Source organism: Monomorium pharaonis, chromosome 4 (genome assembly GCF_013373865.1).
Source record: "Monomorium pharaonis isolate MP-MQ-018 chromosome 4, ASM1337386v2, whole genome shotgun sequence".
NCBI classification, from domain to species: domain Eukaryota; kingdom Metazoa; phylum Arthropoda; class Insecta; order Hymenoptera; family Formicidae; genus Monomorium; species Monomorium pharaonis.
The window spans coordinates 23,289,935-23,306,745 of record NC_050470.1 but is presented as its reverse complement, the minus strand read 5'-3'; the positions used below and the strand labels follow the sequence as shown (position 1 = coordinate 23,306,745).

At 29.6% G+C, this 16,811-nt stretch overlaps 1 protein-coding gene across 3 annotated transcripts in view; it reads right to left on the bottom strand.

Annotated features, from left to right (window-relative positions):
- LOC105831780 (BAI1-associated protein 3) overlaps positions 1-16,811 on the bottom strand; it is a 75,483-nt gene that overhangs the window by 40,951 nt on the left and 17,721 nt on the right. For all 3 annotated transcript variants that reach the window (XM_012672167.3, XM_012672170.3, XM_012672169.3), the window contains exons 2-3: positions 3,706-4,326; positions 1,727-1,968 (exon numbers count right to left, since the gene is read on the bottom strand). In XM_012672167.3, coding sequence (XP_012527621.1) covers positions 1,727-1,968; positions 3,706-3,906 — 443 coding nt within the window. In that variant the 5' untranslated portion in view covers positions 3,907-4,326. The remainder of the gene's footprint in view (positions 1-1,726; positions 1,969-3,705; positions 4,327-16,811) is intronic.

The following is a 16,811-nucleotide window of genomic DNA, read 5'->3' as shown; positions in this document are numbered from 1 at the left end:
GACTATTGATTATGTAAAAGACGATCAATCACAACTAACTGGAACGACTAACTCGCGTTTAGATTAAAATCTAAATGCAAGGCAGTTGGATTGTTCTTTACAATCAATAGTTTCACGGGTGCTTAAAACACATCACAAAAACATTCAATCGCAAAAGCGAAATTATTGTTTTATTACAGCATATTAGTCTCTCGGCTTGTAGATGCGTTATTGTGATAAAAATCAAGTTAATGCATCAATTGCAATTCCGTTCATGAAGTACTTTAGATTTACCGCGTATGGAAATGTCACGAGAAAACCCAAGCTGACAGAAGTCCGCTGAGAGGGTTCGCTAGAGAAAAGAAGGGAAGGCAGGCTTTAAAAAGAGATTAACAGCTTGCACTAAATGGTCGGCTACGCTTATGCATATGCAACGAAGCAGTTCAAGAGAAAGGTCGCGATGCATCGTGGCGGCCTTATTAAAAGTGTATTCGCCGCAATATGCATGCGAAATTCCAGAGTGGAAATATCACATTGTTTGTACTTCTCCTGGCGTCTCTTGAACTTTGCTTTTATAATTTATAGATGTGATGGGAATCTTTTGAAAGTAAAGAAAGAAAGAAAGAGAGAGAGAGAGAGAGAGAGAGAGAGAGAGTGTGCGTGCGTGCCTGCGTGCGTGCCTGATGCGTGCGTATATAGACGTGTGTGTCACGAAAAGTCTCACTCTAAAGCGTTCTCCGATAAGAGCGGAGGATGAGGACGTAGTTAACTAGAAAGCTTAGTGCACAGTGCCAGCATAACCGGATTAAAGCGTTGAATGGCTAGCTCACGCAACACAGGCAGTGTCTTACTGGAAATCCGATTGAGACATTTGAAATTGTGCGAAGAGAATCATGGAGTATTAGTGAGGAGCAATCAAACGAAATTATTTGCTCGACCGTGCATGAAAGATGCTATCATGTGTTACCGACGAAAATGATCTTCCTTCGAAATTCTATTTCGATTATATTATATCAAATTTCATAAATTTTGTTCATTGTTAATTGATAAAGTCACGTAAATTTCTAAATTAATTTCGATATATTGTATAAATTAAATTTTTTATAAATTAGTGCTTTTCCAATAACAATTTAATTTAAAAAATTTCAATATTTTTAAATTTAATTAAAAAAATTTTTTTATTAAATAAATCGTTCATTATTACTGAGAAGTATTTTCTACAATATAGTAAATGTTTACTTAAAGTCTTAGAATTATTATTTATTAATGATTATAGAAGTTGTATCACAGGAGGTTTGTGCATAATAATTTTATTTAAAATTAGATATTTAAATTAATTTAATTTAATTGTGTATATACACACACACACACACACACACACACATATATATATATATACTTTATTTAATGTTGTATACATATGTGTGTGTGTGTGTGTGTGTGTATACAACATTAAATTAATTTAAATATCTAATTTCAAATAAAATTATTATGCACAAACCTCCGGTGATACAATTTTTATAATCATTAATAAATAATAATTCTGAGACTATATATATTATATTATTTTTATAAAAACACGTTTATCCTAGTAGGAGATTTAGAATTCGGGATTTTCAAATTATGAATCTCGTACAAATGCTACGCCAGTTCTTCAACAATAAGAAATGTATCATATTTATAGCCGCTCGGTGCGTCATTTCTCTCGTGATGGCGAAGACGCACACTCATTACTCAGGGTACTTACCCGGAAGTAGCTTGTATGTCGACCTCTGGCCAAGATGGTCTACGACGACAGAACATAAGAGGCGGTCGATCGCTGGATCCGCCACTCCGTCGAAAGGAGCCGACTCGCCTCGGTGATGTGGCACCACTTCCTGTCGCAGGATGTACCGTCAATCCCGAAGCTGGAGTGCATTCGAGAGTACGTCTACGTGCTGAAAGAGAGCGGGTGTGTGAAGACGTGATGGTTCCTGGCGGTGGCACAACCTGAAAAAAAAGTAAAACGTCTTAGATTCAGAGATATTGTGCAAAATTTATTTGGCACAGTTAGTTGAAGGAGATAGTAAATATAACTAGATATGTTTAAAATTGATTTGTAAATAATAATAATAATAATAATAATAATAATAATAATAATAATAATGATAATAATAATAATAATAATAATAAAATAATAATAATAATGGTAATAATATATGCATGGAATTTAATTTAATATTAACATAAATTAAAATTAATTTAATTTAAATTTATTAGATAATTACAAATACTTATAAATAATTTACTTAATTATAAGTAATTATAAGTAATCTTTTAAATGGATATGATTCACTTATAAATAATTATAAGTGAATTATATATCCATTTAAAAGATAATCAGAAAAATTTTTTTGTTTCCATTAATAGATATTAATAAAGATATCATTTCATTAAAAACATTTTCCCATGTCGACCGACTTTTTTTACATATTGATATAAGATTTAATTTAAAATTATTTGTTCATTTACTTAAACAAATAATGCATGCTCTAAATATCGAATAAATTACTGTTATACATTATTATGCATTCGATATAATAATTTAATGTTGAAAACATGTCTCTGTTGGTTTGCATAATATCTGTCATGCTTATTAGAGAAATGCGTCCCTATTGATGCATCGTACATTAATAAATTCCGATTGGAATCGGAGATCGTAATTTCACATTGTTAAAATTTTCCTGTTACATGCTTAATGTTGCTTAATGTTGAAAATATAATTTATATTTTCAATATTGATAATATCGGAAAATAATGTCGCGAATGAATTAAACTTTTTATGTCTGTATAAATTAACCCCAATGTAACAAGCGGTTAATTACTGCCTGTCGTGCATATCGGTAATCAATAAATCGATTTTTCCGCTAAATGAACAACAACAATCGGTTTGCCTTCGGGGATTGTAACATATCCTCTTTAACATCGCCTTTCTTTGTTTCTTTAATCAAGAGAAAATACGGTTGTCTCTTAGTCGATTTTGTACTCCTTAGAAAGAGTTAATCTTAATTTCATACAATTATTTTCTGTTTTAGGATTCGCATTGAAACTTATCGTGTTATTTACTCGAAAAAATTTGCGCGGCTCTTGATTGCTGGATTGCACATTAAAAAAATTAATGTCATGTAATAAAACTACTCGCTTGATTACTAAACTAGTAAAAAATACGTTTGAAAGAATTACAGTTATTGCATTCTATTAAAATTTTATCAAATTTCTACCATTTACACAATAGCATTTAATTGTTGGAACACGTGCCAGAAAATATTTGTTTATTAATAAAATCATTCAGTGTGGTTGAAATAATTCGAAAGATATTATTGTTTTTGTTTGCGTAAAAATTATGTATATTTATTGTATAATACTTTACGCGCAACTTGAATAATGTAACTGTTATTTTAATTAAAATTTGTATAAACTCAGATCATTATAAATTAAAACTGGTGCACTTTCTGAATCGTGTTTATTATTATTTAATAATTATTATTTATTTTAGAGTTGCTACAATAATATCTAATTTTTATTTAATATTGAAGAATCGAGAGAGAGAGAGAGAGAGAGATAGAGAGAGAGAGAGAGAAAGAAAATATATATTGTGAATTAAGAAAATAATTTGATAAACTCTTATATTAAGAAGTAAAAATGCAAAGTTTTATGTTTATTCTGTGACACATTCTAAGCACGTACCTTGGGAAAACCATGTGGCGTAGCTTGCTGAGCTGTATTCGTGTTGGTCGTCGAGGTGACGCTTCCAGTAGAACCACTTCTTCCGGTTCCGCTGGTATCTCCCTTAGAGTCCTCGCGACTGAACGAGAACCTTTTTGGGCTCAGGCTAAAACTAGCCACGCTGTTCGTTACGTACTCCTGCAAGGAGTTAAAGAAGCTCATTTTTGTCGATGCGATGTTTCTCTTGTCGTTTTCTACGTAACTGCTGATAGCAATTTTTCAAGCGACCGAACGTGTCATCGTCGTCTTCTCCCTGAATTCTTTCCTGACGCGCTCTTAAGGACTAAATTGCCGTGATGCGCCTCAAAATTTACAGGCATCGATCTCGCGAAAGGTCGATTGGATACCGCTCGCCGGCTGACTCATCGTGAAGGAAGATCCTTCGACCTCGGGAACTTTTACGGAACTTCGCGTCGCAATATTGATTCTCGGCTACGGCCATTTGTGATTTCTCATCAGATTCTTTTCGCAATTCTTCCAAGATATTTCTTTTTGCCACAAGAGTCATCGTACTTTGTCGAGTACTTAAGATATTGTACAGTCTCGACGTTTCGGCTCGCGCCGATGGCTTAAGGCAATCATCTGTGAAAGATTGGAAAGATAAAATTAGACGTGCATTAATTAAGTGACAAGCGCTAAAATTTTTATAATAACATCATATAGTTTTTCAGTGTATTCTATATAATAACAAAAAAATTTCTTTTTTTATAACACGTATGCAACGGAAGGAAGCTAAAATAGAAGTTCATTACCCAGATTTTAACTTGTGCCAAGAAAGCTATCGCTTACCAACTTGCTAAAATGTTGTTCGAACACATTAAGGTCGTCTGAACTTTCTTGCGTAAAACTTTTTAGCCTTTTATGCAAAAACTGTTTGGCAACTATATTTAAATTTAAACACATATCCTATACAAAAAGATTAGCGATCGATTAGTATTCATTTTTAACATTATCCTGAAGAATTTTAGAAGATATATATTTTATATTAGATTTATTTATGAATTATGCATTTTTTTCTAATAGTTATAAAATTCGAAAAAATAATATTCTCAACAGTTATTATAAAATTATTAAAATATAAAAGCTTTGTCAAAAACATTTAGAAACAAATGTTATAATATTTATATAATATTTATAGTTATTAATTAATTTTACTGAAGTTACATTATGCTCTATCAATGTGTTAAGGAAACATAAATTCCGTAGAAATATCCTGGCATCATATTTTGTGGTCAAAAACATCCGACTCGAGGGACGAAAAGACGTAAAGTGGACTTGGCGAAGCGTAATTACGAGATTCGGGGCGACTCGAGGCAAGCTCGTAAGCTCTTTCTGGTCGGTTGGGGCATTTGTCCATTACCTCATGAGCCGCACATTAACCGAATCTCATTTGAAACGTCGCTCCTGCAATTGAGACCTGGAGGAGGAAACCGGCAAAGAGGGCCGAGAGGTTGGGCAAATTAATCTGCAACCAGCTGTATTTTCGCTGCAGTACTGCGTGACGTGGCAAAATACATACACGCGAACAATAAATCGGACAGCGATGCAATTAGGACCGCGATTGCGTCTAATGGACAATCTCGCTCTAGAATCGGATATTCTTGTGGTTACTCAGCAGATATTCTTTGAGTTGGATTGGTAGTAGCAGTCAGTATGAAATTCGTGTCATATTAAATTCGTATGCAATGCATGCATTAAATTGCATATGCATGCATTGCATACAAAGTGTCCCAGAATCCTGTGAATTTAGTAAAGAAACATTTTACAATTTTATAAGGTTTTTTTTTAGTTTTTAAGAGGTTTTTATTACTTAAATAAATAAATTAAACAAATTAATAACAAGTTAATAAATCAATTAAAAACTACTAATTTTTTAGATTATAATCAAAGAAAAATCAATCTCAATAATTGGTTAATAAAATTGATTTCATAAATTATTGTGGATGCTTTGATTATATGTGTATTATTGTGTTTGTATTATATTTATATAAATATATTTTTTCATTACTTATATACAAATCAAGATATTTCACAAGAAAAAGTGCATATTCATTAAATAAGTGTTAATTATTATGTCATTAAATACAAGCAATTATTGAGCGAGAAGTTAGCAGAAATAATGAGGTTCATATTTAGCAAAGTAAAGTAAGAAAAATCAAGGAACTGTCGTTCTGCTACAACCTCGTTCGTTCTTTTTCTTATAGTAAAATGTGTAAATGACGTTCTCCAACACAGTTGCTGTCCAATAAACCGTCGTTAATTGCAATTGGTTACCCAAATACATCTGGCGCAAAATGCAGCCATTCACGTGCTACCGGACTGCTACCAGGTTGCGTTTAAGCTTCGAAATTGTCCCCCTAATCCAAACCGCGATGTTTGCAAAACCGCCGACGTTGCGAGAGCGTCGGGCTTAAGAGAAGTAATGAGCCCCGCAGGAAAATAGGATGACGTAGCCAGAAGGTAAACGCGCAGTGTAAACGCGACTTGGCGGGGTAATCCGCGAAGTTACATTGAGATCACGGAAACACGCCAACGAGTTGCTGTGTTGTAAAATCACGTTTCACGATCGAATCAGTCGAGCCGGCTGGAAAACGAAACATCGTTCCCCGAGGTGATACCCGCGAGCCTATTAAATCTTGCTTTGAATCTCAGTGCTCTATTCCGCGTGCGCTTTCATGTTTCATAAAATATCAACAAACATTTAGTAAGTAAATTCGAACGGTAATTTCAAGAGTAAATCCTCTAATTTATACCAAATACATCTCGCTCACATATATCGGATTAGTTGGAAAGAATCGGTTGTCAAAAATTTATTTGCTTTGTGAAAATATATAAATATTTCTTCTATAGAACTTTATATATGAGAATATTACAATATTATATTATAAATATAAGGCAATTTTTTCAAAAAAGCAAATAACGTTTCATTGACAAATTCACTTACAATTTTTTTACGTATTGTCAGGTATATGTCATTCTCTCTTAAAGATTATCTTTGTATATAAAAGCATTTCCAAAATGTTGTAAAAATTTTAAATATAACTAATAAAATAAACACTAAAATGTTTACTTAAATTATGTTTTTTTTAATTATTGCTGTATTTTTTTACTTAAAATTATATTATTTAAAAGTATTTTCGAGTTCTATTCTTTGCAAAGAAGATGCAAGTGTTTTGAATTAATGGCCAATATTTGCAAGAGGATACATTATTATGTCTCAATTTTAATAATGTTTAATAGTATAGTATTTCTGGCATCGTATTGTACACCGACGTTAATATTATTAAATACCAAGATGCATTTTAAAGTCTTCGAAGATGAATGCTATATCTTAGTAATATCATATCTTGAAAGTTCACTTCTGCGTAAAGTTTTAATGAAACTGCGTAGTTCCTGAGTAATATACCGTCATAGACAGAAGAAGGGAGTAATAAATTCTCGTAAGAGAGCACAACAGTATCTGTTGACGTAATGACTTTTGGGGATTTTGAAGAACTCAAAGAGAACATTCATTGCAAGATCGCTTAACGATCCTTTGTTGCTTCAGATATCTTTTTATTCTTGTAATATTTTGCGGGAATAATTGCTCTCAGAGTTCACCAGAGTGATAATACGACTCTTGGCGTGACGCAAAGGGCTGGCATCGTTTTGTGCTCTTTCAGAATTTTAATTGAACTGTTGCTTTAAAGTCTCAAAACCATATAATTTTATTTTCATTATATAATTTTTATATATATTTTATATTATATATAATAATATTTTATTATATTTTATGCATATACAATAAATATCTTGTGTTATAACTTTAAAATAATTTATAAACATATAATTTTTGTAACTAATAAGTACACACGACGTACATGATTTATGAAATAACACACAAACTACTTGTATATGTTATTTAAAAAATATTTTTTATACATTTTTATACATATACATTTAAATAATATATTTGAACAATTATATTTTGGAGATATTTTGGACAATTATATTTATAAAGTTATTTATTACATTAAATTAATTGTTATATGTTATCAAGTGTTAAAAGAATAATCTAAAGAGATAAATCGATAAAGAAATTAATATTATCGAAGAAACAATTTTTTACAAAACTTTTAATGAAAGTAGCATTCCGTTGCTACTCACAAGTGACTGTTCTTCGCCGTTTTGATTGGTTTTTTTCTCTACTGTTCTAGAGCAATAACTGCCTTCGAAGCTCGTTTCACCAGCTCTTAATGTCTCGTAAGAAAGAAGGATGTTTAATCTCGTGAAGAGTTACATAAAATATTTACAATCCAAGTGGCGCAGCCGGGATTTTTGTTCTCAACTAATTTGCAAATTTACAAATGTTATTCTCTTAAAACAAGATAAAGAAAAAAATCGGTTACAAAAATGAATTTCTTTCATTTATATCAATACATTTTCTGTATAACATAAAATCTCAGCGAATATTCCTAAATAAGATTTGCACATATGTATCATACAGTTTAGTTTAATATACATATATTATCTTTTACAATACATAATTGCATTTTTAGTTAAATAAATGTTAACTGACAGTTGTTTATTAATTATAAAATATATGAAGCTGCAGTTATTGCATCATAAAATTTGTAAATCAATAAACAAATTGATTACAAATAAATCTAACCATGGTGTTAAAGTATGCAATTACTGATGTTCGATTTAAAGTATATTATTACACTTCGCATAATGTGTTTTCACCAATTTGTTAATACATACAATTTTAATGCATTAAATGTAATGCAAAATAGGATTACGAATTATGCGTATTTTCATTAACATTTAATATTATTTTCAGAATGTGATTTAATCTGTTAAACACATTTCTCTCCACATTACTCTGGGATTAACACATTACAAGTAGACATATTAATTGGATGATCGGTATAAGCACCAAATTTAATTGTTTTTACAAAATTGTAAGATAAAATTAAATAAAAATATTAATTACATGGAATACAATCCACGAATATGTTTGACACAATGGCGAGAATTATCGCGGTCCAAAATGTATGTAATTTTGAGACAAGCACGATGCAAGTTAATTAACTCGCGGTCGCTCGTTACAGTTTCATTTTGCAAACGTGTGCATTACCGATACTTCGTGGAAAAGTATTCTCGGCCAAATTTAATTACCGAAGCGAGTATGTCACATAAAGCATGCGCTGGCACAGTTTCGCAAAACAGTTTGTAACTTAAAACCTTTTTTCCTATTATTTTTATATGTTTCTAATGATAATTCTATGCGAGTTTTGCACGCACACACGCATACATACACACGCGCGCGCGCACAAAGTATACTGTTAAGAAAAAATCAAATCAATTTATTCCATAAACGCAAGAGTTCGTGTTAAACACAAATAACCTCGACCGCAATTACGATTAGCATTCATTGCATTCGTTGCTTGATATAAATAACAAATAAACTGCTTCAATCATGCAACAGTCTAATGTGATTAGTACGTCCATTGTTTGTACTTATTATTTTTTCTACATAAAATTCTCTCTTTTTTTATGTAATGTGCTTTTAACTTTAAAAAAAAATCTGTATGTTTTTATTCTTAATAACTTCAATTCTCTTCTATCATTTGAAAACGCAGAGAGCCTAAAGTGTAAATAATTAAAAAGTACGACCAATCAATATTTTCTTCCAAGACTTCTAAACCTCTTTTCTTTCGCGCAATAAATAAATGAAAAAGAGCTGTAACCTAGAGTTACATGTGGCAATGATAAAAAGCTAACTCTCGCCGAGATTTTGTTAATTAAAGGTCTACGTTAATTACTGGAGTTACCAGATCAGCGTGTCGCACCGAGATTCATGGTCATTTGTTCGATTTTACTGTGTATATATTCATACAGATTCCAAATTAATACATTTGAAGAACAGCAACAAGATTTTAGAAAATGTAATAATTAAAAAAGTTAAATTATCATGCACATTTCTTTGTACACATCCTAATTATTAATTATTTGATTAAATTATCTGCAAACTCTTTGGAATAAGATTATTCAAGGATCACTAATTTAATTTTTTTTTTTAAATATTTGATTGACACATATGTAGTTTTTCGAATCCGAGTTTCATTGTGTTAAGGGATTTATATATATGCTGCATGTAGCACTGGATTTAGTGAATATACCGTTTTCAATTGCTTCATGCAACAGAGAACGTCATAATCCCATAACCTTGTAAGCTGGAAACCGTCTCACTTTCCTCTTCCACAATCAATCATATAAATTAGTTCAGTTTCTGCTTTAATCCAGGCAACACCGCTACATCATTATGACCTAGAAACAGCCGTTCTAAAAAGAATTTAAGCGCAGATGATAGAGCACAAAGAAAAAAGTATAAGCTATGATATAAAATAATCTTAGCTCGGCTAGAATATTTAATTTCTTTAAAAAATTATAATTTTATAATTTCTTCTAACAAAAAAAAATTACTTTGCACAATAATAGTAATACGATGCGCCTGGGAGGGCGAGGACATCTTATTTTCTAAAATGGAACGAAATCAGAATGAGATTGTACAAACAAATTTTTTTTTCCCTTAATCTTTAATGTATGACTAAATCTCTTCTCTCTCTCTCTCTCTCTCTCTCTCTCTCTCTCACTTTACATATTTTTTATTTAAAAAAAATTTACTAATTTTATAATTTCAAACCTAAAAAGTAAAATTTGAATTATTTTGTATCTTATCCCAAATTATTTTTCGTACACAAAGAAAATTTTATAGTAAAAATTACTATGTTCTATAGATAGCCATGGACATAACAAGAAATTTAAGAAAATTATACAATAAGTAGTGTAAATACTACGGTAATTTGATAAATAATATAGTAAAAGTTTTTATAATTCCTTTCCTTTCGCACTTACTACTCATCATAGCAATTTTTATTATAAATTTTTCTCCGTGTACTGCTTCTCACGTACGAGTCATTACACGCTCTGATTAATGCAGATTGACTGTCAAAGAATCGAACTGAATTATCGAATAAGTTCCGAAAATCTACCTAGTTATTTCAGGAGCGCAGTTTAAATTTTGTTGGGGATATAAAGCCTTACATTTGCCTTTTAGGATTAATATAAAAATCTGTAATTCTCAGCAAAATATTCTTTTCTTAGTTTTTCACAAAAATTAATCATCAGACTATATATGCATGGGACTTTCTCGTTCTTATTTAAAGTTCAATCAATTTATCGTTCATGAAATTTCGTGAGAGAGGTCAGTTTCGCGAGTGAAGTGTTTGTGAAATAATCCAGACAGATACCTTTGAAGTTCGTTCATCGAAGATTTTTCATGAAATGAAAAAAGGCCGTTGCGAGACGGAGCAAAAGCTTCGGCGCGCAGCTCTATTCGAGCCAATTTCATTAGCCGATCTGTCCGCTTCCCCGGCGTCCCACCTTTTCATGTGAGCGTCTGTTCTTCCATTTCAAAAGCAGCCACTAAAACGCTTCGCTGCAGTGATTTGATGAAGCTCGTGAGATAACTGAAGCGAAAGTAAGCTAGGAAAGCGATTTAGTATGAAGGATACTTGGGAGAGTTTTGAGATAGTACCATAGAAATATTCATAATATTTTCATTGCTTTCTATAGAACAACATTTTTTTTCTCCTAAAGCTTACTATATTATATTGATACAATATTAAAACATTTATAAATTCTAATGTTGAATAAATGCAATAAATACATAAAATAATATATTTATAATATATAAATCTATGTACACGGAGAGAATTTTCTCTCAAAAATTACTTTTAAATCGTGGATTTAAATTGTGAGACAACATAAACCTTAAAGAACTTTATTATACTTTTAACAAAATTTACTAAAATTTTAATAAAATTTGGCAAAGTTTTAGTAAATTTTGTTAAAAGTATAATAAAATTCTTTGAGGTTTACGTGTGTCTCACAATTATCACGATTTTTCAAGATAATTTTTAAAAGAAAATTCTCTCCGCGTATTAAATATTATAGATAATAAATTTGGTATTATTATTGTAAATATTATGGACAAATGTTTTCAACTATTGGAAAGAATTTGTTTATTATATAAAAAGTATATAAGAATTTACTACAAGTACTTTATTTCATATGTTGATGCAAAAATGTTTATAAATGTCAGATTCTAGTAAAAATAGTCTCGATTGTTATGGAACGTAATGCGGTAGTTTGTAATGATGGATGAAAGAAACAATCTTGTTGAGTGATAAAAAGCACGTTAGTCAATTTACTTTGATTGATCGTTATTATGGGGTAAGATTAATTTTTTTTAAATTGCATTATAATTTAAGTTTAAATTTTTGTTAATATAAGTTGTCTTAAACTGATGCATAAAAACTACTGCATACCATCTATTTCTATAATAATTTTAAGTTATAATTTTTTCGAAAAATAAAGATAAAAATACTTGTTTTTCAATAATAGTCTATATAATAATATAATTATAAATATTAAGTAATCATAAATAATAAGTAATCTTCAATTTAGCTAAGTAAATATTAGTTAAGTAAATATCAGACTTAATAAATTCATGTTTTATATCTTCTAGCACATGTTGATGTGCCATATACGTATGTACAGTTTGTACAAGTATTTCAGAGAAACTAATTTTAATTCTACAACGCAAATGAAAAAACTGCGATTACTATCAAATAAAGTTATTTCGTTGCAAAATTGCATCCATATTTATTCTTCATCTCCTGTCTCATTTTCTTTTCATGCATAACACGTTTTTCGTCAGGTAGGTGCGTCGCAGAGATAAAGTCGAGAAATCGTTTTGGTTAAAGATATCGTACAGAAATTCTACGTAGCGAATTCTGAGTTTTCGCTACATAGTTACCACACAAGAATAAATCATCATATATAACATAAAACTGTTCCTTGAGGCAAAATATGACAATTGCGTAAACGAGAAGGTTAACTTCTAACGTTACTTTTAGTTTCCTAAAGCTATACAATTTAGTAAAGTGTGTTCCGTAAAAAACAAATTATTAAATAAATATATTTAAAAGACGAAATTGTTAATAATTTATAAAAAAGTTTTAATGTGTGAATTTATAATATGTGTATATATAAAAATTATGTTGGAGTAATAAATATTATTTCGGATTTCTTTTCTATTGCAGTAAAAAGTGAAAGAGATAACGAAAGTAAATGTCAATTTTATTTATTAATGTTCTACATATAAACAAATATAATAATTAGAATTGATATATAAAATAAATCCTAGTTTTTAGGAAAGACAAAACAAAAGAGAAACAAAAAAGGAAAGACATAGTAGCGCTAAAACACTGTCATATTTTGAAGCAAGAAATATAATAAATTATAATAAATCTCACTCAAAGAAGAGCTGTAAGATTTTAAGATAGACGTGCTGAAAGTTAACAGGTTTTTCTTAGATATGATTCATTTCTTTTTTCTTCTTATGTATAAACGTTTACGATACGATTTTAAGAAACAAAGGAATTCATCTTTAAGTTAATTTTATAAAGTTTATAAAATGTACATGTAAAATTTTTATCCTATTTTATTATTTAATTTTACATTTTTTTCAAATCATTTTACGCAGTTATTAGAATAGAGATTACGCAATAAGTATGTAAATTTTATCAATAAATCCATTAACATTCGTTCTGTTCTGATGTGCGTCATTAAAGAACAACATTGATTATTTGCAAAATTATTATTTGACACGTTATAACAAAAGATATTGACATTTTCCCTTGTGTATTCAAATGGTGGACAATGTAGACAATAACACTTTGTTTGCGATATTTGATAATAAACGTTTACACGTATATTAATATCCATTTCCGTAACTTGTATCTGCGCAAGGTGTAGATATATCATTTATTTCACATGCTTCTCATGTTAAACATTTTTAACGCACATTTTTAATGCGTGTAGGATCTTCGTGTAACACTAAAGTGCATCAGTATAATGCAATTAATCGAAAGTTAAATGGAGTGACATATTGTGTGCGTATAGCAAACAATGGTGTTACTGTAAACATATAGTGTTTGCATTACTCCTACACTATCGATCTTTTGCAACGTTACAAATTGTCTTTTCCATAAATGTTGCAAATGTGAAAAATGAAAGTATCGATATTAATGTATATAACATAAATAAATGAAATAATTATAGTACATAAATATCCATGTTTTATTATATTTTTTTACTTATCATCTCGCATCACGTTCATCTTTTTTTTGACAAAAAATTATTTTCTTTAGTAATTTTTTTAATGAAGAATGTCAATACTTTTTAAAATTAATTGTTAAATATTGGTCAGTGGTATATATATTATCAAGACAATATATATATAATACATTGTTATTTAAAAATTATCTAGAACGTAACTAAACTGTAGACTTTTAATAATATGTTCTAAAGAGTAATTAAAAATTTTTTTTCCATCATCAGTTTATAGTTTATATCAATCCACTGAAAGTTTTCAGAGTTGCTTGAAAAAGAGTTTAATAATCAGTGCTCCTCTTTGTGTCAATATTAAAAGTTACATTAATATAAAAAAACAGAGCTGTCAATGCACATGCAAAATTGTTGAACATACAAGTATACAGTTCTGAGAACGTTAGATTACAGAGTAAACTTGTAATGTGAGTTTATTTAGTACGCATGCAATTCAAGGTGAACAACTCGCACTTCCACGTAACTGACTATGAAACTATCGATTTTAACTTCATAACGAATGAATTTACTCAGTTACATATATGTTGGAGAGCGCACTGCAAGCATAGCTTCAGCCGAGTGTGTATTTTTTAATATTATATTGCAGTTTTATACAAATGTCATACTATTTAAACGCGTGTTGCAAAAATATAGTGAAATTGTCGAAAGCACAGATACGAGCAAGCAGATAAAACACATATATCTTATCTTTAAACTTATTGTACAAGCTATCAGTAAAGTGATAGACAAACAAAAACACTATTAGCTGATTCATAGGGAATATAGCTCCAGCAAACCACCATGACGAATCATTTTAGTTAATAATAAGTTGCTAATAATACCGGTGTAATTAAATTTGACATAAATTAAGAACATACTATCATTTTATGCAATATTAACTCATGTTTGCAGCATTTTAAAATAATATTATTATTATTATTGTTTACACGTCTATAAATAAGGTCAAAACTCTGTAAAAGTTATATTTAAAAAAAGAAATTTTTTATTATAAGAGTTTATAAGTTCGAATCTTGATAAAAATACTAAGATCTGAAAAACATAATAAACATGCAATTGCAGTTCGAGATTTTCATGGAAGATAGTTGACGGTATGAACAGAAAATATAGCTATGTAAAATAATTATAACCCTTCCATTTCACTTGGAGAATAAATTTACTTGCTTTGCTTTTTTTCCTTTATAAAAAATTTTTTTTATATTTCTATTTTTAATTACTTTTATTCTCATTTTTGAAAGATTTATTTAAAACTGTTATTTTATATTAATAATTTTTTAAAACATTTTTATAATGGTAACTTAAATTTACTATATACTTTTACAAAAGTATATTACTTTTTTTATATTTTAACAATATATAAATCACATTTGTAATACATTGGGTATGCAATAATTTATTTTGTTATTACCTCCGTATTTTACCGATCGTATCGTTGGTATACTCTTTTATTTCATTTTTCAATAGAAAAAATCCTTTAATTCGAAATAGCGGACTAAATAAAAAGCTCAAGATAAGATTAATCGAGATAAGACCTTTGGAGTGTCTCACGTGCGTGACATTATTCCGTGTGCGTGTGCATTCGTTTTTACGCATTCTGTTCGTGTTTCTTTATCAATCTGCGTTCTACTTTGTGATTTATGGTAGCATCTAAATCATGATAATAATCTCATGACATTAAATATCTAGATTATTACCCATCATTAGTTCTCTAATCTCAAACGAAAACAATTACATTTCATCATTTTGCTTTAAGAAATGATAATTTTGCGAAACAAAAACAACAGTCATTATTTTGTAGAGCTCATATAAAATAAATATATATTATAAATAATGTTACATTAAAAATAAATAATATCAGATATCACGCGCATTTTGCACGCGCCAATTAACTTCTCACTTTTCACTTTATTACATTTTAATTTTTTAAATAAATTGCAATATTAACTTTTTATGCGAATTATTTGCTAATTATGCAATAACTGTTCATGAAGTTACCACAATAAGAGAATTAATCAGCGTTACGGATGACGACTACTATATATACGCAGTTTAGTTTTAAACATTCTTTTTATAAATTTAATATTTTATATATTCTTATACACAATGAGAAACTGATATGATGTGAAACATTAGTAATGTTTATCATAAAGTAAACACAACAAAAAAATTGATCGTGATACATCTCGCGATTTTCAATTCTCTGACAGCTGACGTTTATTCTAGTAACAAGTGAGCCAGGCGAAAAAACCAATCAGTGGAAAAGCACATCATTACGTGCATTTTTTAAAAGAAAAATAAACGAGAGGAGGGCAATTCAGAAACAAAGTAAACCATTAATAGATTTCTACGTAACTAAAAGTACGTTTCTGTATATATTCTAAAAATCATTATCTTATCACAATAAATTAATATTAATACGCAAAAAAGTAACACCCACATTTGTAATTCTTCACAGAAAAACTATCAAGATTAAGAAAATAGAGTAATGTGAAAATATATTGATTGTTTGAGTGCCCACAAGTCTTGTTTAATCGGGCGTGTTATATACACAATAGATGTAACACACGCACGTATTGTGACGTACGCAGTACATATTCGAGAATGCAATATTGCAATGGTGTCACTAACGGCAATCAGCAGTTGACTTCTTCACGAGTGAATAGCCATACCGGGGCTACTTTCGTTGAAGCAATAAACTGTTTTTTTTGCGATACTGACATGTACATGACTGAATGTGACATCACTGAATGTGATTATTAGTTCATTATCTTTTATTGGTCAAAATTTTTTAGCTAGATTATATTTAAAATAAAAAAAAAATAAAAAAATAT